Source organism: Opisthocomus hoazin, chromosome Z (assembly GCF_030867145.1).
Source record: "Opisthocomus hoazin isolate bOpiHoa1 chromosome Z, bOpiHoa1.hap1, whole genome shotgun sequence".
NCBI classification, from domain to species: domain Eukaryota; kingdom Metazoa; phylum Chordata; class Aves; order Opisthocomiformes; family Opisthocomidae; genus Opisthocomus; species Opisthocomus hoazin.
In genome coordinates this window covers 75,649,005-75,671,498 of record NC_134454.1, presented here as the reverse complement: position 1 = coordinate 75,671,498, position 22,494 = coordinate 75,649,005, and the positions used below count along the sequence as shown (strand labels likewise).

Sequence of the window (22,494 nt, the reverse complement as noted above, 5' to 3'; positions counted from 1 at the left end):
CTAGGCGGACACACACAGAAGTCTGAGTAAACGAGAGCATCTTCCAGCCCTTTGAAGAGGCAAGCAGGAGATTTTGGCAGGAGAATTGTTAGCATGAAACAAGACTTTGCCAGAAACCCTGCCATTGCCCGAGTTAACAGTGCTGGAGGGAGCACCACCCAAGGAAAACTGATGGGGAGATGCTGGGAAACAATAGCATCACAAATTCCATGGGCAGTGACTGAGGAATAATTATACTTTCATCACAGTTCGGTAGTTTCCAACCAGGTATACAGGGGACTTACTTCGTAGTGTAGCAGAAGTCAGTTTGTCCATGTCTTCTTTTAGAAAAGACATCCCAAGTACAGATCATTTTACGTAAATTGTGCGTTACACATTTCAAATTCTGGAGGTGCCCCAGAGAACCTGAAATCATACAAGATACAGTCACAAACTACAGGTCAAAAATGATCAACTGTAAACCAACTGCTATTGTTCACATCTATAGCCATTCTTTCTACATTTTTATTGCATACATGTCTGGCCAGTATTTTAAAACCATTGAATGATTTGCAGACAGCTACAGACTACCAGATTTCTAGAAGGACCTAAAATCTCAGTTTAAACTTGTGTGCAATGGCACAAGCAGCTGTTTCTTTCCACAACACCCATTTCTAGCCTAGCCTAATAGGCGGGCTTTGCGCCAAAGGCAAAACCGCAAGCTTTGATGATAAACTTAATGAGTTTTTTGCTCTCCTTCGTTGTCCCACATGGAGGGCAATTAATGACAGAAGGGCAATTAATGATAATGTGTGAAACTGTTGCAGACAGCTGACAGCAAGCAGGTCTCAATGCTGACCTTTACACCAACTGCATATGCAGACTATCACAGTTGTGTTATGGAGAATTTAACACCCAGTTTTGCACTGGCTTGCAAGATGCCAATGGTTGCTGGAAATCAGAGACCAGGCCTGGTAGTAACTCCATCCCTAGGATGGTGTTGGACCACAGAGGTGACAGTTTTTGAAAATACATATAGTAGTACAGCAATGTAATTAAATGGTGTCAGTATAGAAGCTACAAAGTAACTAGTGAACCACATGGCAATAAACTCACCGATCTCTTGGCAATATATTAAGCTTCTTAAACATAAAATAGCTAGTGCTAAAAGGCAACGGAGCCTTGAATTCTTCCACATTCTTCTACTGTTTGTTTTCAGAACAGCAGTTTTAAGCAGGAATAAACGTCATCTTCCAGCAAGCTGGTCAGTTCTAAAATTAAAAACAAAAACAAAGAAACCCTGAAATTCCAGAGCTGGTACTCCACAAATGCCACTTCTTGTTCCACCTACTTTTCTTCTTCAGTGCTGGTCCCAGGCATAGTAACACCCTTCTCTTCATTGTCTCACAAGCAGACCTTTTCACTGTCCCAACCACTCCTTGATGCACACGTTTTCAGCGAGGCTTTTCAAACATAACCTAAAGAATCACAGACATGTAAAACTGAACTGTCCACAGGCCTCCTTTGGGACTATCCGAAGCCAGAACAGAATAGACACGGCAGGGTATTCCCCTAGAAAAGGCCTCTTCAGCCTAGATGAAATATCACATTTGCAACGGGTCTTGCATACCATGAATGGAAATGTCCCCTATTTTGGATACAGGTTTAAGGGGACAGGAAAACCCATCTGTATTGCTCTCCCCTCTGCTCACTTTTCATACTGCTGCTGTTCAAAGCTATGGGATGCCTGAGATACTGCAGAACTAGATCTGATTACTCAGGATCACTGGTTCAATCCAGTGTGAATAAAGTCTGGAGTAAAAAAAAAGGGAAAAAAATGGAGCAATTTCTATACCAAAAGATACCTGTTGCTGTAAATGCTGACCTTAACGTAAAAATTATCTAGAATATTACATTTAATGTGTTCTCTGAAGATTAATAGGCCGTGTGTTTTCCAAAGAGAAGTTCAACTGTTCAGTCGGATCTATGAAACACATTCAATTCCACCCACACATCAGCCACCATCAGATTTTGTTCTCAAAAAGAAAACTGCAGGAAAGCTTATCCTAAAGCGTACCCAATCCCTGATGCATTGTTTCCCTGATACCTGAAATCTCTGAAGACTTGAGCACCCTCCCAGAGACCGTAACTCCCAGGTAGCAAGGGGTCTTCTCTCAGCGACCAACACCAGGAGCTGGGACATTTTCATGTAAGAACATAGCTGAATCAGCCTCTCCTACACAGCAGTTTTCTAAAACTCGTATTTTGTCCAGGGTACTTCTTTTAAAAATCTCAAGTGGAAAGGCTCGTAACTCTTCCAAAACTAGATGTACATCATTGTCAGAATAACATATTTTGCCTAAAAGCCTCTGTAATTTTAAAAGAAACCTCTCTTCACTGAAGCCCTCCACACCACCAAGAGTATGCTCCTTGATCCCTACAATACAACCGTACTTTTTTTTTTTCTTTTTTAAGGAATTCTCCCTCAGGGGACAGCTGAGAATGCCCCGTGCTGTGCAATTTACAGGCCAAATCAAGTGTGAAGTTTAACAAATCCATGTTTAGGTAAAGATGAATCAAGAACCTTACAGCACACAAAATCTAATAATCGCTGTGTCAGAAGTCCCCTGCTGCACTTCGGTGTCGCTCAGGGTCTTCATATTGTAGTTATCCATGTTACTAATGAAAATATGGGGTCTTATCTACAGGTTTAAACTTTGCTCACAAACCTCTCACGTCATCAAGACCATGAAGAGCACTCAGACAGACCTGGGAGTTATATGAATAAAATGAGTGATTTACATGTACATCTAAATTTTATCTGTTTGTGAAAACTTCTTCAAAGGCATTTCTAGTTTGCAGAAAAGCTCGAAATAAAAGTTTCAAGTTTTACATCAAAATCAGCTGACAGTCCCCTACCAGCTAGCAGAAGCCAAGAAAAGAACAAAAAAAAAAAGGGAAAGCATTGATGTCACCTGAAGGACGGAAAACTGCATTGTGAAGTTAATTAAACCCCAAGCCTCTCACTTTCTAAACACATTATCTGTACAGCATTGTGCAAAACCTGTTTGGTCATGCCAGGTTTATGAGGCAGATTCAGCAGCTACACGTGTGTGTGGCTCAAGAAAAATCTCCTCATTTTCTGCACACTCTTTCAATACATAGTTTACTGAGTAGTCCCTCTGCTGCAGAATTTTCAAGAGTAACATCACAGCAGTGAATTACAAGAAATTCGAGTCATACCAAATTTTCCTAACTCAAGCACAGTTTTAATTTCTGTTTCAGAGTTAGGCATCGAGGGGAACATATGTACTTTCACGCAGAGCATGATGAGTGTCTTGTAAACCACAGTCTTTCGTAAGAAGCATACACTCCCTGGCTCTTGTCTTCTCGTACACATTTTATAGCTTGCTGAAAAGCTGGCAAGTTGAAGCCTCTTGTCACATAATTAAATGTCATTAGTCAGGAGAAAAAAATCCCCATTTATAGGCTTGTTTTAATTATAAAGTTACAAAATAATTGAAGTAATTTAAAAATAGGAAGTTCACTTTCTTTGCTTGAAAGCTGCCTTCCATCAGTTCAAGACTAATTCAAGCAAGGCATGGAGGTTTTTTTCCTTACCCTGGAGAGATATGAAATGCGTTATCCTCCAGGCAGATGTACGCTTAAGATGGATTGGATAGGACAGTATAAGACTCGGAGATACTTATTCGGGACATGAGAGCTCAGTGTTGCCAGAAGGTAAAACCTTGACCACGGCTGGCTGGAGTGCAACAGGAGCAGTTGCTACTAAGTGTAAATGTCTTTACATTGTAAACCTTTATTTTCAAAAGATGAGATTTAAGGAAGTCAGCTCATTCTTTCCACCAGAAAGAGCAACTGCCAACCAGACCATTTTTAACAGACATCCACCTTAAAAAACATCAGCAATAGCACATCCCATACCAATCTCATCTCCTTGGGCAACCTATTCGTGTCACTTCACCAGCAGAATCATTAGTGCTCCCAATGTGCTACACACCTGCCTCTTGCTCCATTCTAAGCACATTACTTTGTCCTATCTCCAGCAGACAAAGAACAGTTTATCTTCTACCTTGCATCAGCCTCTTACACAGAAGATAATTGACACTGGTTCTCTACTGGCTCCTCCCTTTAAAACTCCTATTGTTTTTTCCACCATTTCCTAGTCTCAGTTTCTAGATTTCTGATCATTCCTGGAACAAATATTTCTCTGTGGACCAAATCTGCTGTATCCTCAGCTTTGAAATATTTCTGCCCTGAGGCCTGAGCATTGTCAAGCACAATGAAAGAACTTTTCTAAGGCAAACCTATGTGTAGTATGTGTTTCAACAGCCCATGCCATATTTGCTTTTCTCTCAACATTCAGACCTTGGTGAGTCAATTTCAGTGTACGATCCAGCCCCGGATACTACTGTATAAAGCTGCCACGTAGCTGTTTATCTAGTACTTCAGACTCCAATCTCATCCTCAAATGAACTGCAAACCTCCTAACCTAGCATGAGTACATTTGCAGAGCAAATTCATCTTAAAGGCCTTGACTGAAAAGCTGTTTCATTTTTGAAATTTTAAAATAAGGAAAAAGCCTCCCATAAACCTATGCTAATAAATAACATCATGTGTGTATCCAAAAAGTATTCACATGCAAATTCTTGCCACACCAACAGCACAGGCATGACAGGCTTCAGTATATAACTGCCCATATTTAAGAGTCACTGCTAAAACCAGGATTCCACAATAACTGTTGACAGCTACATTATATGGAGATGTCTTGACTTCTGCTCAGGGCTTTACGTTGTGGAGAGAAATTACCCTTGTGTCTGTGGTCAGAAAGAAGCCATTTTAAACTGCTTTTTATGCAGATGCTAACAATGGAACAATTACATTCAGTCTCTTAATCACTGAAGCCAATGGATGGTGGCCCTTGTTTAAAATAGCTCAGTGGACTTTTAGATGACATTTAAAGATGTTTTGCTGCATACAGTGCACCTACTGGTGATAAGATAGATAAGAGAATAAAAGTACTTCAAGTCAGTAATGTGTGCCTGGGAAAATATCTGTGGACAGCTTTCCTTCAAAATTTGTCAGCTGTAAAGAAGGTTAAAGGTTCTCTGACAAGCTGAGAAAATGAGGGCAGCACCCGCTGTGTGACAGTGGCATGCTAAGACACTACCAGTCTCTTTAGGCTTAACCTCTCAAAGGGAAAACCAGAAGGTAACTGGTATCTCTCCTACTGACTGTGTTTCATATCATGTATTTCTTGGCTTAACTGGGTCTGCATATCTTTTTTTAAAGCATAGCTGACCAAATGCTCAATTCTCTTTAAAGGAAAAAAAAAAAAAAGTATTTTCCTAGTCAGTTGTCATTTCAACAGCTGAGTTCTTTAGGCATAGAAGTTCTCCAAAGCTCTGTTCTACTTCTGAGTTTTCTGGTCTCCGAACGTATTACATTGTCAAGTGCTTGGAAACCACTTTGAAAACAAACAAATAAAACGGATTAAAAAAATCAAAAATCTTTCTGGGCTGCTTTCTGCCTGTAGTCTGATCTGCCAATCACAACCCTCTAGATTTGGTTTTTGAAAAATCTGAATTCAGGATCAGTGGCCACACTTTTTATGGCTATTTTTGTCATGCCCCCACAAGCAGATACCTAAAAAGAAATGGTAAAAAAGTCAGCTTATACAAAAGGTTTAGGGAAACCGTAAGTGGAAAATACTAGATGAAACCATGAAACCAGTAAAAATGTATAAATTAAATATAATAGAAGAATTATGTTTGTTAATAAATTTTCTCAAGTTACAATTTATTTGTGTTTTCTCCAGTTAAAAGATATCATCATAATAACTCATCACCACATGGAACACCAAAAGCTCTCAGGGAAAATTACTATATAGCACACCACCAAAAAATTGTAGAGACTGATGGCAGGCTGCATTTTTGGCAATCCTGAACCGTCATCATCCCAAATACAGCCAGGCAGAAATCCAGGTGCTATTTGACTAGATCAAAACCTTATTGCTAGAAGAAAAAATCTTCTGCATAGCAGGTAGAGAATACTCATTTTACTTGTCTCTGCCCAAAGATGCTAATTTGACCTTCAAAGCAAAAGAAAACACTCCTATATCCAGATAAAAACGCATATATCAAATTACACATCCTACTGTTGCCAACAGAAAGCTTCCAAAAAAATTCCCCTATCTGAAACACCATGCCAGAAGTACACATTTCTGGGAAACCAAGCAAATTGCCGATACAGCTGACAGTAAAGACAACGAACACAGAAACAGAAGATGAACTAGCTTTCTTTAAAACAGCTTTGCTGATCCCACAGCCTTCAGTCTTTCAATTTAAAGTTAGCTGAGTAACAAAAAAAAAAATGGAAGTAGAATTAATACTATTTATTTGAGGGAGTTTGGCTGTTTTTCAATAGAGTACATTCTTCCACCTCCTTAAAAAAATTTCCAAAGTTGAGACAAAAATCCCTCTTTAGTAATCTAAATGCAGGCTTTCCCTCTTTGTTTTATAACATGGCAGCATTCCACGTTATAAAAGATTTGCAGGACATGAATCACTAAAACTCATTTATAAATGAAGGCTGAATCCCATTTGGGAATCTGGCTTTCCCCAGTTCTGAGGAATTAATTTAAGAATCTGCTATTTCTCTTTCCAGAAGCTGGTAACATAATTCAAGCTGCCGATCTGCACCAAATGCACTCTCCTAATCTGCAAGGGAGGAAAAGGAAACAAAGACAGGGTGTTAAGATATTAAATAGTTAATGTGCAGTGCCAAATTTTCAGTCCTTTGAGACAAATTTTGTTTTGTCTTTTTTCCCTGTCAAGCACGAGAAGAAAAATTCCCTCCTCACTGCTTCCTCTAGCTGCTGTACAGCAGCATCATCTCTGAGATGTCGGGAAGCCACCGCAGTTAGTTTGCAGCCATTCCAGGCTGCTTCTGCTCTGCAAGGTGAAGTGAGCTGTCAGGGCGCAACATACAAGCTCAACACAAGGATAAACATTTTCACAAATTAATTTTCAAAGCTCCTGGTCACAAGCACTATCTACAAAGGCAAGCATTTTGGCAAGATATTTTACCAACAGGAGTAACAGTGCACCCCCGCTGGAGTAAATATTTCACCTGGCTCACAGTCTAAGGCCAACGCACAGTTGCACCTGCCTTCTAGTATTTCCAGTTCTTCCTTTCTTCTGATCCCAGGACTGCTAAACACTATAGAAATACAAGTAAGCAAGATGCAGACTGGGAGAGCTGGTGGGTACCTCCAGGTAGCCAATAGCATGAGAAGCACCCTCACCTGGCAAGGAGATGTGAGAAAACTCTTTGCAAGGGATTTCTTGACTTGGGGAAGCATGAAGACTACGTACAGGACAGGGATCAGAAAGGTTTGAAATCCATGAAGAAGCACCACAATTCAAGGGTGATTTTATGAAGGCATTTAGTGCCCGTTGGACAGCACAAAACACAGAAATACACACACAGAAACCGAGACCCTTAAGACTTGCCGTTAGAAAGTAAGGAAATTATACAGAAGCAGCACATGTCAAAGAGTTTAATCGTAGCAATGGATACAATTTTGAGGATTTAGGAAGTACAGTGGCTGACTCCTTCAGGTTACTCCTGTCAACCAAAAAAACCCCACCAAGCAAAAGAACAAGCCAGGTGGCTCATAGAGAGAATTGAGAAAAATATCGCTGCTGGGACAGCCAGGCTGGAAAGAAAAAAGGAGTGCAGTGATAGCAAAGAGACAGAGCAGTCACACGGACCAGTGGACTGAAAGGGCAGAACAATGCAAGGAGACATTGCAGGGATCGATGATTTATTCTTGTCACAATTAAAACTGAACTTATTAGATGACATATTTTGGTCTTTCAAGCTAAATACACATTTTGCACACTTTGCCTTTTGTTCTCACTGGCCTGTTTTCAGTTAAACTGCATGCTAATTTGGAAACCGTTCGTCCTACTGGAGCCGCTTGCCATGCCTTGTCCAGCACACACCATGCAAGGCTGGTTCCCAAACCAGCCGCTGCAGTTGATGTTCCTAGCGTCAGATTTTCAGAAGAACAAAGACACTTCCAAAAGAAAATTGTGTGTCTAACTCCTGAGTTTGGAAGTCCTTCCCCATATCAATTAGCCACCAAGCACGTGCTTAAATAAAAGCACGTCCGTCACTACTAGGAACACAGCACTGCCCTCCAGATGGTTATAACAGAAAACAAACTCTTCTGAGAAACACAGTGAATCCTAATACTACCAAAAATAGACTAAACATGTTTTGGGATATCTGCAAGCCTGTTCACGGTTTACTGTTGTTACATATTAGGCAAATGTTATTATAGATTACCCCCTAAGCCTTATTAGACATCAGAGAAGGCACGCTAAGAGAGCCATGGACTGCAGTCCAGTAAAGGTTGACTTCAGTCTGCAGCTATTTCCTCAATAGGGTCTCTACATCCAGCTGCAGAGTTTCATCCAGCTTGTAAGGACACAGTATGCTGAGAACTCAACTCCTTGTTCTGAGTGAACTGAACCTGGGCAGCGTGTTCAAAGGTTATTGCAGGGGTAAAAGGACAGACAAAGCATTATCAGATAAGCCCAACTTCCTTAGGAAGTCAGCTCAAATTAACAAGCACAGATTCTTCTCCCGTAGAGGTGCAGATGGAAAACACCTAATCATCTGAACAAAGAACAAAGCAAAGGGGTGAAGGTTAAGGGACATTACTGGCCAAAAGATAAATTTTGATCTTCTAGGCTATTGTGCTGTGAAGAAGGAAACAGCTCCGAGTTATTTACACACTCGTATTTTAACCCATTCAAAAATTTTCTTGATACTTCCTACAACTGGCAAATTAATACCACAGTAAGGTGAAGTATCCAGCTTATGTATTTGCATAAATCTGATACAGCTACACACATTTCCTGATATGCTTTAATTTGGTGACCTCACGGTCGACACACTTCCTTGAATTCTTGAGCTCCACAACACAGAATGGAACAAGTACACCAAGCAAAGGCATACAAGTCTGATTACTTTGCACATATAAAAACAACCTCTTATCATGAATGCTACGGCTACCCACTATGCCTTTTCAATACTTAGTACAGGTACAAAGCATAGAAACAGACACGCCCACATGTTTTGCAGTGCATAAACCTAGAATCAAATTAAAATCCACACAGAAGGTTTCCCACTTCTCCAGCACTTGCTGCATTTTACCGACACGTAACTGAAATATAACACAAACCAGATATTCCAAAGCACATTTCATTTTCTGGGGGCACTGTGAGTCTCTGTGTAGTTCTCAAGACAGCATATCTTCAGAGGAAAACGTCATTTGTCCCCTTTGTCAATTGTGTTTTACTCAGTGTGAGGTTCAAGGGCCAGACCACATCACTCAGATTTTACAAAGAGGGCTGCAGAAAAGAATTGCTGTTCCTCAGAAGAGTCATGTTATCTACATAATTCTGTCCCTGCCAGTTCTCTTCAGCTCGAGAGACCTTATGAACTAACAAACGTTAAAGAAGTTGACCTTCTTAATGGAAGAGTTTATTTTCCTTAATCTGGCAATGTCCAAAAACTTATTTTGAACTATATGACCTTTAATCTTCTTTCCACCACAGGAAAAGCCTATTTAGTTTTATAAGAGAACATTGATAATTACTGAAGCAATTCCAAGTGGTTTTTTTTTAAACAACCGGCAATGACCTGAGGGTTGGAATCCTTCATTGTTTACAATGAAACCTGTGGTATTTGAATTATTTTTAAAGTACAATGAACCAAATCTGAAGAAAGTCTCTCTTCATGTGTACAAACAGCATATAAATAGATCAAATGCTGAAATGTGGCTTTCACATTAAATAATATATTGAGAATAATGAGCAACAGTTATGCAATATCCTTTTAGAGTGAATGTAAGGAATGAGAGTCACTTACGAGAAATAAATTGATTTTTTAGTAATCGAGGGAATGGGCAATTCCTGAAACTAATCTATATTTTCTGACAAATTCCCACTGTATTAATCTTTCTTGAGACTTTAAAAGCTCTCATGCCCTGCTGTATTTCCTAGTAAGTACCAGACGTGTGACATGAAGACATACTGCAGCATGCTATCATGTGTAGGCTACCCTTCTACTGGGGTGAGCAAACGCTTTCCTCTCTGCTCCAGTCCCAAGTGGGCAGTCAGGTGCTGCCGCTCCCTTTCCAGCCTTTCCAGAGAAGGAAAGTCTACAATATACTATGACATTATCAGTACAAGTCTGTCCATGCATAATTAAATAGCAGTTGGCACTCATCTCTTCACATACTGTTTTAGTTGTACCTTATTCCCCTCCAACTGTTCTTTATGCATATACACACGTATCCTCCTTTTAAGGTGGCAAAGTGTAGGAATTAAGCACTCAGAAACACAAATATTGACTTCTATAGCTGATATGCATCAGAGCTGGTGTCTTTCCTAGTTAACTTTCGTAGACCCAAGACAGACCATTGCCAGGCTATAAAGAATCAATATTAACTTTTGTACTTGTGCATGCATGTACATGGACACAGCTACTGGGAACTGAGACTCTCCCTCCCACACGCATGCTTGCTCATGGTACCGGTACCCTCTCATTCTGCTGCTGATTATAGCCTTCACTTGAGCTGTGGACCCAAAAGACATGCAGGCACACCTAATCCAGCTCTCTGAAGCTAGTACTACTCCCCCTTGTCCACTCTGCTCCTCTCACAAAGGTCTCCAGGTCCCTGCAAGGAACTTAAAAGTCCAGTTGTGGATCAGTTCTCAGAGCAGCACAGCTAGCAACCCAGTGTTTCAACATGATTTATTCACGTTATCCTTTCTACCCCTCTAACAGACTCCGACACCCCCAAAACAGAGACAGTCTCACCAATCCAGTTTTGGTGTACTCCTCCACGTTATCCCCAGCACTTCCTTAACTGTATTGCCCTAACCAAAATCACTGACTGCAATGCCAAAGGCGCAAGACATAGTTGTTTCACAATTAAATTAACACCTGGTTTTCCATTTCAGATAATTTAGGCTGAATATTCAGTTTAGGCAGAACACTGTTTTAAAACGAAACATATAACAAAGTTCAAATTTTATTTTCAATTTCTACTAAATGACTTCAAATTTGATTCAAACACAGACTGAGATCTCTCAGTTCACAAAAGTGAAAACCGTGTTAAAAAAATCCTACATTTGCTCAGAGTACTCCAAATGAGAAGCTTATGTCTTGTCTGTTGGTTAGATTTATCTGTCTTAGAAAGTTTCTTGAATTTGCATTATGTGAATAAACTAGCAGCTCTTTAGCTGTTTCATGGAGGGTCTCAGAATGGAAAATACTACTGTAAAGTGCTTTGCAGGCAGATAAAACACTTGAGCAAACTCTGAACTATTAAAATAATGCTCAGCAAAAGGAAAAAAGCAATGAAGACCTAAACATTTAAAATAACACGGCAGATAGCCAGGACCCATATGTATCATTTTTATTGCTGTAAAATTAAGCAATGCTTTTCTGTCATGCTTTTTAGAACTTAGCAAAAGCAGTGAACTGAGTCCCTGTAAATAATCCATTAGCAAGTGCTGAGACAGCAGTATCTGTAAGGCTAATGATGCCGCACCTCATGTAAAACTGAAAGCAGCTCACAGAAAATTGAGACTGCTACTAACAGGACATACAGTGAATCAGTTCCATAAGTCTCTCCTGACCTAATTCACACTTAGAATAAGAATACAAACCAGAAATTTTCAAAGCCGCAACTGCACTTCACCTCACAGCCTCCCATCATTTTCACATGACCATCACTACATCATTTGTAACTTGCCTTTGCCTCTCCTTCCTCGGTCCTCCCTGAAAAGCAAGATTCTTCTCCTGAAGATCTTTTTTTTTTTAATTTCTCTTCTCAAGGGTGCCTATAAAAAAGGTCTGTGGAGAGGGAAAAACAACCTTGGATTTTACACACACAAGTCATTCCAACTTTGCTATCTCTGTTTAACAGGGTTGTTCCTTCCTGCTATTATTAGTAAATCTCATGGTTTACTTCTCTCAGTATTGAGCTGGCAGATGATGTACAAAAGAAGAAGGATTTCTTACTTGTTAGCTTCTGTCTCCAATAAATTCTGTATATCTACACACTGGCACGGAAAAATCTCTTCCCATGGAAGGCTGTTCATCACATTTTTCATGCATTGTTGCTGATATGTTTAACTTTTTTGTTTCACGACTCAGCAATGAAGCAGCTATTGTTTCCAAAGTGCTGAGCAAGTCCGACTGTGGGAGCAAGAGACGTGCGACAATTCTCAACGGCCTCTCTGGTGGCTGCAGACTGAGGTGCCCAGACACAGGGGAAGAAGGCAGGGGCGAGGGGAAACGTAATGGTGGAGAAGAGAGGGTTAATTGGACAACTAACCTTTTGGCAGAGTTATATGAGTGACATGTTCTGCCTCAGTTTACTTTTAGTTTCTATTCCAGATTTTTATTCCTTCTGAAAATTTCTGCTCTTTATTCATCCTATCAAGTCCATCCAGATATATAGTGCATGACTCACAAGGCCAAGCACATTCTTATAAGCCCACCTACCTAAATCCAGAGACTTGCAAAACCTCTAATGAAAACTTCACAGTACGGAACACCAATGTCTCACTTTTTCTACCTTTTGTGAAATCTTCTTCTACAAAATCTTGTGCCAGTCTCACCATGAAGCAAGTCACTAGAACCCACATAGGTCCACAACATCTGGACCTGTTGGAGTGGGTCCAGAGGAGGCCACAGAAATGATCCTAGGGCTGGAGCACCTCTGCTGTGAGGAAAGGCTGAGAGAGTTGGGGCTGTTCAGCCTGGAGAAGAGAAGGCTGTGAGGAGACCTTACTGCAGCCTTTCAGTACTTAAAGGGGGCCTACAAGAAAGCTGGAGAGGGACTTTTTATGAGGGCTTGAAGGGACAGGAGAAAGGGTAATGGCTTTAAACTGAAAGATGGTAGATTTAAACAGGAAATTAGGAGGAAATTCTTCACTGTGAGGGTTTCGAGGCCCTGGCCCAGGCTGCCCAGAGAAGCTGTGGCTGCCCCCTCCCTGGCAGTGTTCAAGGCCAGGCTGGGTGGGGCTTTGAGCAACCTGGTCTGGTGGAAGGTGTCCCTGCCCATGCCCCGGGGGTTGGAACGAGATAATCTTTAAGGTCCCTTCCAACCCAAACCATTCTATGATTTTATAGCATTTAAAATAACACCACACCAAACATCTTTGGAGAGTACTCTGCTTTTCCTATTTCTGCAATTTTCCATATTAGAGCTATACACTGAATCTGTACAAAGATCACATTTCTAAAATGTATTTAGATGACAACGCATATTCCTCAAGGACATAAATACTTGACTTCAGAATAATATACACAGAAAGTCTTTGTGAGCTACAGCAGAAGAGATTAAAAAGATCAGAGGTGCATATACTTACTAGGAATGCAAGTGATAAGTATCTTTTTCTTTCCAAATATGAAAATTAAAAAAACGAAACAAACAGTCGACTGTCATTAAAGATTGTAAAAATTAATGCACATTACTTCAGAAGAAGAGATCAACTGGAAGCAATTATTACAAATACTTGCTAAATTCTTATTAAAGTGATCAATTCATTGAATATCTGGATTTAGATTGCAGCTCATTCATCTTAACTCTTAATTCCCATGAAACAAGCAGCTAAATGCTATCAGCGATCACCAGTGCCCTCTGACGAAAAGGTATTTCAAAGCTGTGCAGTGCTGCTCGTGACAAACTGACTGCTGATTTATGCAAGATAACAAGCCTCAGTAACCACATATATACATATACCGCTCCTGAATTTGCAAACACATAAGTATATGACTAAACTTACATTTGCACTGTTGGCAGGAGCCCAGCTGCAGGAGCCTGCGACAGGCTTGGTCCTTGTCTTCAGCACAGAAGAGCCGAAATCTGAATTGGGCAGTCACATTGGGTACTTGAAGTTAAAAGATTCATGCATAATCCACTGGGAAGAATGCTACACTAGAGGATCACTGAGAAAAGATGTGTAATTATAGATATACCTTCTGTGTTTAAGTGTGTAGAGAGTAAAATTAACACTATTTTGCTGAAAGCCTGTTAGTGACCTGATTCTGCGGGCAGCTATTGTAATGATGAGTGCTTGCTCCCATTTCTGTCTGCAGCAATCACCGCCTAAAATCCAACCCAGAGTTACCTATTAATTAGCACGCATGCATACAGTAGGGCAAAAGGATGACAGACAAGAATCTAACGTTTTCAAGGATACATTCTTCACGTATTAACGCCAGCTGCACCACTCATTAGTTGAAATACGGGGAAGCAATGAGAAAACATTCAATTTTCAAATTATCGGTTATCACAGCTCAAGCAAATAAATACATAAAAGTCATTGAAAATAAAAGTCCTCAAAACTTATGTATGGATGAGGCTACCTTACAAAAGCACTCAACCCAACAACACAACAGAAAAAGAACCCATTCATTAACACTACAAAAATCAATTTAATTTACACAGAATCAAATGATTACTTAGAGCAGTTCAGATTTGAGAGATTGTCTGTTGTTGCAAAGCCTAAAACAATGCAACTATTTAGTTCAACGATGTTAGCTGATCACAGTCCTCAATTACGTACACAGAGAAAGGATTTAAACATAACCCACAATATTTGGGCTACGAGAGTTAATACTATGCAGTAGACCTCCACTGAAAACTGCATATCATGCAGAGTAAAGCTAATTAAGGATCAGCAAAGCTCTTCAAGGGTGGGGTGAACTGATTGAAATAAAAAATAAGATTGGACGCATTCCTAAAAGAAGTCTAAATATGGGCTCAATACAAGTCTTCCCAGATTAAAGTCTTGGGTTCACATTACACCAATGTCAGACTAGATTAGCACAAATCTTGCGCAGATCTTACATTAATAAATGTTTTAATGGTGAAAGAAGACAGTATACAGGGGAAAACTACAGATTTTGAGGTAAGATTTAAAATAAGGGTCACATGACAGCTTGCTGGATTTACATCCAGACTGATCCTGTCACTTGATACATGAGGCAACATTTGGTGAAAAATATCTTCTTTCAAAAACTTCCTAACATTTTGAAAAAGAAACAGGCCAATCATGTTTCACTTGGAGGAGAAGCCTGTTCTATATTGGGAATCGTGACAATGCTGTTCTAGCAGATGAATTATGAGTTACGTGCCTGGAGACCTGTACGCTAAAGACTTCTCATAGCCATGACCTTTGAAAGAGTATGGAGCAGGGGGAAGGAAGGGAAAAGGAAGAGGAACAGGTAGACTCTAGGGAACAGATATTATTATCCTCGGAATCAGAAGAAACCCTAGCAGAAGTAAAAGAGTTTGATTTTTATGTCCAGCTCACACAGACAGTACTTTGGTGCTTGTTGCTCATAACTCAAGACAACACTGAAGTCTACAATATAAATAAATCACATTTTTGTTTTGTTTTTCTTTTATTCTCTCTCCCTCTCTCTCTCTCTGCCTAGGATTAAACATTAAAAGCTTATCTTCTTGGTTTTAGCTCCAGAATAGCTGTAAAACCTCAGAGGTCAAACATCTCTCTTGCCACAAGTGCTGAACTTGATCCAAAACATGGAATATTGTGAAAATTAGTTGTAGTCGGAATACTTATAACTTACATTCACCTTTGGGCTTCAGAGTCTCCAGAAGCCCCACCTATAATACTGACCACTATAATTTTCTTCTGAAGTTCATTTGATTTAAGCAGCATTTGTGCCCTGCAGTAATATTAAGACCAATTATTTCAGAAAGATATTTTGAAGCTCTGTCCTCACTGATATTATAGTTAAGAGATGCTATTAGATCACCCAGGTCAAAAAGGGCAAATCCATGGTCAGCCATACAAACAGGGTTACATCACACGATGAGCAGCGTTACTGTCTTGGCACAAGAGCTTCTAGGTGACCACATTAAGTCCCGACTGGAAGGAAAAAGGGCTGCCAGGCTAGGGCAGATACCACCAGAAAGCCCCAAAAGGCAACTGCCTGCCCAGGCCAGCCCCACGCTGCGCAGAGCTATGCCTCATCTCCCACTTGTCCAAGTCTCCCTCTCCTCTCGGCTCTCCAAGCTATGTGGGATGTGCTGTGCAACTCTCAAACATGCAAGTAACCTAAAATGTAGCTTGTAAAGTTACAGAAAGCACAAATATCAGAGATGCTTAAACCACCCAGGTGTACTGCAACGTGGAGATGTCTTCACCCTCAGCCTAAATGCTGCAGACAGGCTCGTCCTTGCACTGTTTGGGACCAACACACCCAAGTCTGCACTAGGCCACTTTGCAGCAAGTGGTCCAGGTCACCATCTAGCTCCAAACCATCTTTGTCTGTGCTTCTACGTTCAAAGTGCTTGACATGAAGAGAAAGTAGTTTTTAAAGCTTCAGGCTGAAATGTGTGTCATGCCCGAGAACACAACATGGGGGGTATTCGAGGGCATAAAGGCAGTTGGGATAGAGCTGGCTTGCTCTGCTCACCCTGCTAGCCAAGCTTGCCATAGACCATATCCTCATCATCCAGAACGAACGTTTAACCATGCTATCTAGTCAACTGAGCCTTCATTTTCCTGTTGGAGGGAAGTAATTGATCTATTCAGGGAGCAAAACTAGTTTAGATGGATGGCTGAGGCCCAGACATAAAACGTGGGCAATTTCCGAGCCAGACTGTCAGTGTAAACCACCTTCAACCACTCCTATTACTTGTACTTCTATTACACCTTTAAGCAATTTGTGCAATAATGACAAAATTATGCAAGAATAAGAAGCATTCCAGCATAGTTTTCAGACAATGTTTATTAGCTAAAGAAATCATACAAGCACATTGCTTTATTTAAATTTCATGATTCTGCACTACAAACTATCAGGCTACCTTGGTTATGAAGCTATCCAGCAATATGACAAAGCTACTACCAGTGCAGCTACAGGTACGCAGCAAGCACAAATATATACATCTATTTTAGGAATATATGTGTATTTTTTACTGATGATGAAAATGCAGTAAGCTATACTGGCAGAGAACACTGGTATAATGTTGCTCATGAATATAGACACATCCTTCCCCCACCACAACCCAAATCAAAAACCTACAGTAATTCTCTAGCCAATGTTGCTGTATCAGTGAAACTATTTGGCTGGCAAGGAAAACGCTGCAGCACAAAAGCAACCCAAAGAAAGCGCTACTTTACCTGCTTAAGACTTCAGGAAATTTGAGGAGGCCAAGGCTGGCTGAAAGGCTTCGCGCTTTGGTTTGCCCTGGATTGCTGGGTTTATAGGCGAGGAAGAAGACTCTGCTCCCTGACTACACATGGCCCAAGAGCAGGGGAAGCCATCCTGCTCCCAAGTGCTCCCCTGACACCAAGCTGGCAACACAGGCTGCCCGTCCTCTGCTGTGGGCTGTGCTGTGGGTCTGATTTTTGGCAGGGTATGAAGTGAGGCAGAAGGAGCAGGGAATTGCTACAGTGCTGTCCTTGTTTCCATGACACGTGCTTTTATAACTTGTGCTCCCTGAGGTAAAAGGCATAATTTGGACTCAACAGCTGACAACTCAGCAGTTCTCTGCCTGTGGGATAAAGGAAAGCTGCTTCTGTTATAGCAACGGTCTTTGACCTCAATCCAATGCCAGCTCCAGGGTGTGCACGCAAAGAAGGGGAGACATATGCCCTTCAAAACCTTACACCCTGACCAACATTCATACCGATGGGTTGGGAGTTATTTTTAGCTTAAGCGCTTTCTGCCCGCAGTGAAACCTGCTACTAGGAGTGATTCCAAGAGATGGCAGCAGGGAAAGGCAACAGCAGCAAAGTGGCAGAAGCCCTTGCTGAGAGTTTCTGGTTCTTGCAGGAAGTGTGAGGACCTTATAGATGCATAGCAGGAGGGCTCCCACAGTCTGCAGATTTAGGAACTGCAAATTTTCCAGGGGCAGGAGGACAGCAATGATCAGCAGAAAACTGATGGTGCATATGAAAAACAGCCTCTGGTTATTCATCTCTGCATCAGATCAGAACCTCCAGATATCATTCATTTTAGTTACCACCCGACAGTTTATAAATCAGTAAGTAAGGCAAGCACAGAACACGGGAACCTCTGCATTCGCTGGCGATCGGTATCCTAGCTGCCCCTCCACCCCCCAAAGGCAGGTAAGAAAACAGCTCCGGCCATCTAGGAATTTATATGGCCCCCATCACTGCAGTGCTAATGACTCTGGAAGAGATCCATGAGATTCTGGAAGATGATCCCTGGAGACATTTAAGCACCTATAAAAACATAACTTTTGATGCTTCAACCTAAAAGAAACATGTTCCAAAATCCCATTCAGCTGCAGCTAAGTATTAGTGGGGAAGCAAAAAAAAAAAGAAAAACAAGAAGAGAGAGGTGATGATAAATTTTGTGGGCATCAGCATGCACAGATGCAATGTCTCATCTTTGACAGGGCCACAACACTTGCCTGATGCTTAGACACTTAGATTCCCAAAGCAATTATTCCCTGTCTGTGTCTGCTGATAAAATGTGTGCAGAACCACAGACTCAGGTTCCCCGGAAAAAGCAGAATACATTGCTTTTGTTTAAAGACGTAGTCAGAAAAAGAAAGCAGCAGTGGTGTTCCCTTTTCTAAGGCAGCCCAGCCACTGCAGCACTTGCTGGGGTGTACAGGAAACACCTCCGACCATCCCAGAGACTACTCAAGGTAACAGACGAGGCACGACAAGTCTTCTCCAGCCTTTCTGTAGATGGCATTTCTCTCTGCAGCTTAAGTAACCACTGACTTGGAGCAGGACTCTGTGTCCTTGTGAGAGGCCACTCACTGAAAGTGAGGGACCACGGGCTCCAGGTCCTGCTCCTAAGGATCTTTTACATTAAACTGTTCATGGAATGAATACATCAACCGGCTCTGGGGCATAGAGTACGATCACCTCTCAAGTCTTACCTAGAAGTAATTTATTTTTCTTATTTTCAGACAGAATTTTGATGCCTAACCATCAAAAAGGAGTCATAACTAAATCTCAGGGGAAAAGACGCATCAAAACATGAACCATTTCAACTAATTCTAGCTAGTTATGATAACAGGAGTAAAACTGACTTTCATACCTGTTCTCCGTGTCTCCCTGCATGTGAATCAATGTCTAATGCAGAGCAACGGCGTCCCTTCTCGGGGCCACCAATATTTTGTTTGAGTTCTCAACCCTTCCACCTATCTGAGTATCTTTAAATCTCCCTCATCGGACCTTTTCTTCTACTGCTAATTAACATCCCTTCAGTTGAATCATCTCCGTATTTCAACATCAGGCAGAATCTAAGATCCCAGTGTTTTTGTTATAACTGTGTCCTAGATCAAGTCTTGTTATCGACAATGGAACAAAACTAACTCCAAAAAGTTTCCTGATTTATTTTTCTGTTTTCCCTTCCATTATCCAAAAGCTGCCTTTCAACAGCTCAGATCAGCTCATTACAAGATCATATAAGCTATCACTTAAAATGGTATCAGGTAACTTTTGCATTCATCCAACAAATGTATCAACACAACAGGAACTGCTGAAGTTAGCATCCTCTGCTCTCCTCCGAGCACTAGCCCACAGCGCAAGTGAAAGAACCTTACTTACCTGGTCACATCATCTGTTGGGTCATTTGCAGAAAAACATAATCCATCTGCATCAGCCTTGTGATGCACTGCACTCCGCAAGATAGAGTCAGTATTTATAAACATCTACATTGTTTAAGACTGCCATACACTTTAATTGCTTCATGTTTCAGGTGGAGCTCTTACTAACATACCAAGTTTAAATATACCTTCCCATAAGGCATGAAACTTGCTGTCGGTCACCTACTGGATTAAACAATCCAACAGTCATGCTTAAGAAAGCTATTTCTAATAGATTTACCAACTCTGTTCTAGCATGACCTGTGGATATTAATAAACTTGGATTTTTTTGAATGTTTACTAAAGCCTGGAGCTGCACAATGCTGAAACATGTGACTTTATAGCCATAGATTGTAACTAATTAAGCACTTAAAAATTAAAGCCCCATGAATTGCCCATCAAAGTAGCAGCAGCAGCTTAGCCACCTGTCAAAATAAGTTTCTTTCTCTTTCTTGGAGAGCATCTCCACCCATATGACTGTTCCCATGTATTCCTGCATTGCCTTCGGCAAGTCTGTGAGCATGCCCTCACGTAAAGGTTAAGTCTCTCCCTTTCCTCAGCACACCTGTAAAGGGATTTTGCACAATCTAACTCACAGATAGTGCTTGCCACTGGTTGCTCTAAGTGACTAAATAGGTATGTTTGGAGAGCGCACAATGGAAACTGTTATCACTTAATAACGCTGACAGAAGTTTCAATAGGTGAAACAGTGATAAGATGAAAGGATGCGGACTAGGCAAACAGAAAGCAAAATCAAACAAAATCAGGTGATCTACTGAGGCTCCAAGTCAGTGATTTTTAAGCTTTCCATTTGTGGGCTTCTTCAACATTTTCCAGTTTAGATATGTAGCCCTGTAGCCTACTGACACTAGACTCTCTTTTCTTGGCAGCCTCAGCAGACCTCTCAGAAGCAACCTGCAGACCCCTCTGCAGCTAACAACAGGGAACCCACGCTGAGGGATACCAGCTGCAGATAGGGCACTACTCATCCTGTGGATCCACTCCCTGCATTTGCTTCTGTCTGTTCCACATCCTGACGCTTCCCCTCACGAAACCTAATTTTTGTTTTGATCTTGATTCATATTGGGGCCAAATCCAGGAGACTTCTATGCTCATGCTTACCCTTATCACCAAAGCCACACAGAAATCAAAGCTTACCTTTATCACCAAAACCATACCAGTTGGGCAGTTAAGGACAAGCACAGACCTTCTGCAGATCAAGGCATTCATGCATTCTTCCCTACAGGGTGTGCAAAGCACATGTGCACTGACAGATCTACATTAGCAAGATACTGTCTCAGCTGGCATTGCCACATGCTGATTTGAGAGGCAACATGGCATGACACATGGACTTTAATTTTCCCCACAGCTACTAAACTTGCTAAGTCTGATTAACAGCCTGGATCCACGCTGTGGAGTTCAGACTCAGGGTTTAAGAAGAATTTAAAGAATTCTTTTACAGAAAGGCAAAAAGGCAGCAGAACGGACTTCCAGGTGAGATGTCACAGGCGAGTCACATTGCCTTACTCAGGTAACAAGCTGGGTTTCAAGCACGGCAGAAAGCTACCCAATGCCCATGTTTCCCTGAAGGGAATTTGACAGGGCATGCACGCCAGCTTGATCACGGAATGAGAGTATTTGACTGTTTTCGCAATGGGGATTGTAAGCGCTAAAGTCTGTGGAAAAGAATCAAAAGTAACAATTCCCACACAGCAGCTCACAGGAGAAGTCCTCCTGGCACTAGAAGATTACGGTACCTATCCAGAGCTTTACTCCCATTTACAACAAAGCTCCCAGTCGTTCACCGCCCGTTACAATTAAAAACCAAACTGCCTGTATCACCAGTTCCTACCGAAGCAACACACGGCGAGCCAGCACAACATGCCCAGTTTTAAATTTACATACACACGCTGCATTTTAAGAAAGGAACGACGTTCTTTGCAGAACTGCCTCAGCGGCTTAGGGAGATCTTTTTTACACACAACCTCCAAACGCGTTAGAAATTCAACCACTCGGAACAGACACAGCAAGCTGCCACCGCGCCGGTGTCCCCGCGCAGCCGGCGCGCAGGGTGTCTGGATGCTCCCCAAGCGCGGGGGGGGCTCTGGACCCCGCTCTCCGGCTCCCCATTCTTTGGAAGGATGCTTGTTATTGAGGGGGGGGGAGGGATTAAAAGCACAGAAAGAGGCATAAATGTTATTCACCCGCTGTTCGGTCCTCCAACCAACCTGCCGGCCAGCAGAACGAGCTGTTGACAACACACCGCCTCTACCCAAGCCGCAGGCTGCGGGCAGCGGCAGAGGGGCCGCCGGTCTCCCCCCGCACCCCCGGCCCCGTCCGAACCCCCGCGGCCCCGGGCTGGGCTGCCGCCCCCCGCCTCGCCCCTCCTCGCCGCGGCGTCTCCCCGGGGGCCCTCGCATGGCGGGTGCGAGCGGAGCCCCGCCGCCGGCAGCAGCCGCCCTGCCCGCGGCCCGGGCCCCGGGCCCGACACTCACCCGCCGCCGCCTCGCCGTGCCCCGCGGCAGGGCAGCCTCATGCCGCGGCGGGTGCGCGGGGCTGCCCGCGGTCAGGCGCGGTCCCGGGCGGCCCAGCTCCGGCGGGCAGCCGTGCGCAGCGCCGACAGGAAGGAGGGATGGAGCCGGGGCGGGAGGCAGGGAGGAGGAGGGATGGAGGAGAGGGGCTGGCGGGCTGCCCGCGGGAGGGAGGGAGGGAGGAGCCGGCGCCGCGCACCGCCCGCCGCCCCCGGCCCTGCCCCGCGGCACCGCCGCCGGCAGCGGGCTCAGGGACGGCTCCGT

General features: G+C 42.5%; 1 protein-coding gene across 3 annotated transcripts in view; it reads right to left on the bottom strand.

Moving 5' to 3' along the window:
* The window catches only part of LIFR (LIF receptor subunit alpha), a 53,838-nt gene extending 31,547 nt beyond the window's left edge, over positions 1 to 22,291 (bottom strand). For 2 of the 3 annotated variants that reach the window (XM_075411816.1, XM_075411818.1), the window contains exons 1-3: positions 22,195 to 22,291; positions 1,096 to 1,250; positions 285 to 405 (exon numbers count right to left, since the gene is read on the bottom strand). In XM_075411816.1, coding sequence (XP_075267931.1) covers positions 285 to 405; positions 1,096 to 1,177 — 203 coding nt within the window. In that variant the 5' untranslated portion in view covers positions 1,178 to 1,250; positions 22,195 to 22,291. Of the gene's footprint in view, positions 1 to 284; positions 406 to 1,095; positions 1,251 to 17,249; positions 17,485 to 22,194 lie in introns of those variants that run through there. The other variant, XM_075411817.1, reaches the window with a different exon arrangement.
* Between the last annotated feature and the right edge of the window lie 203 nt (positions 22,292 to 22,494).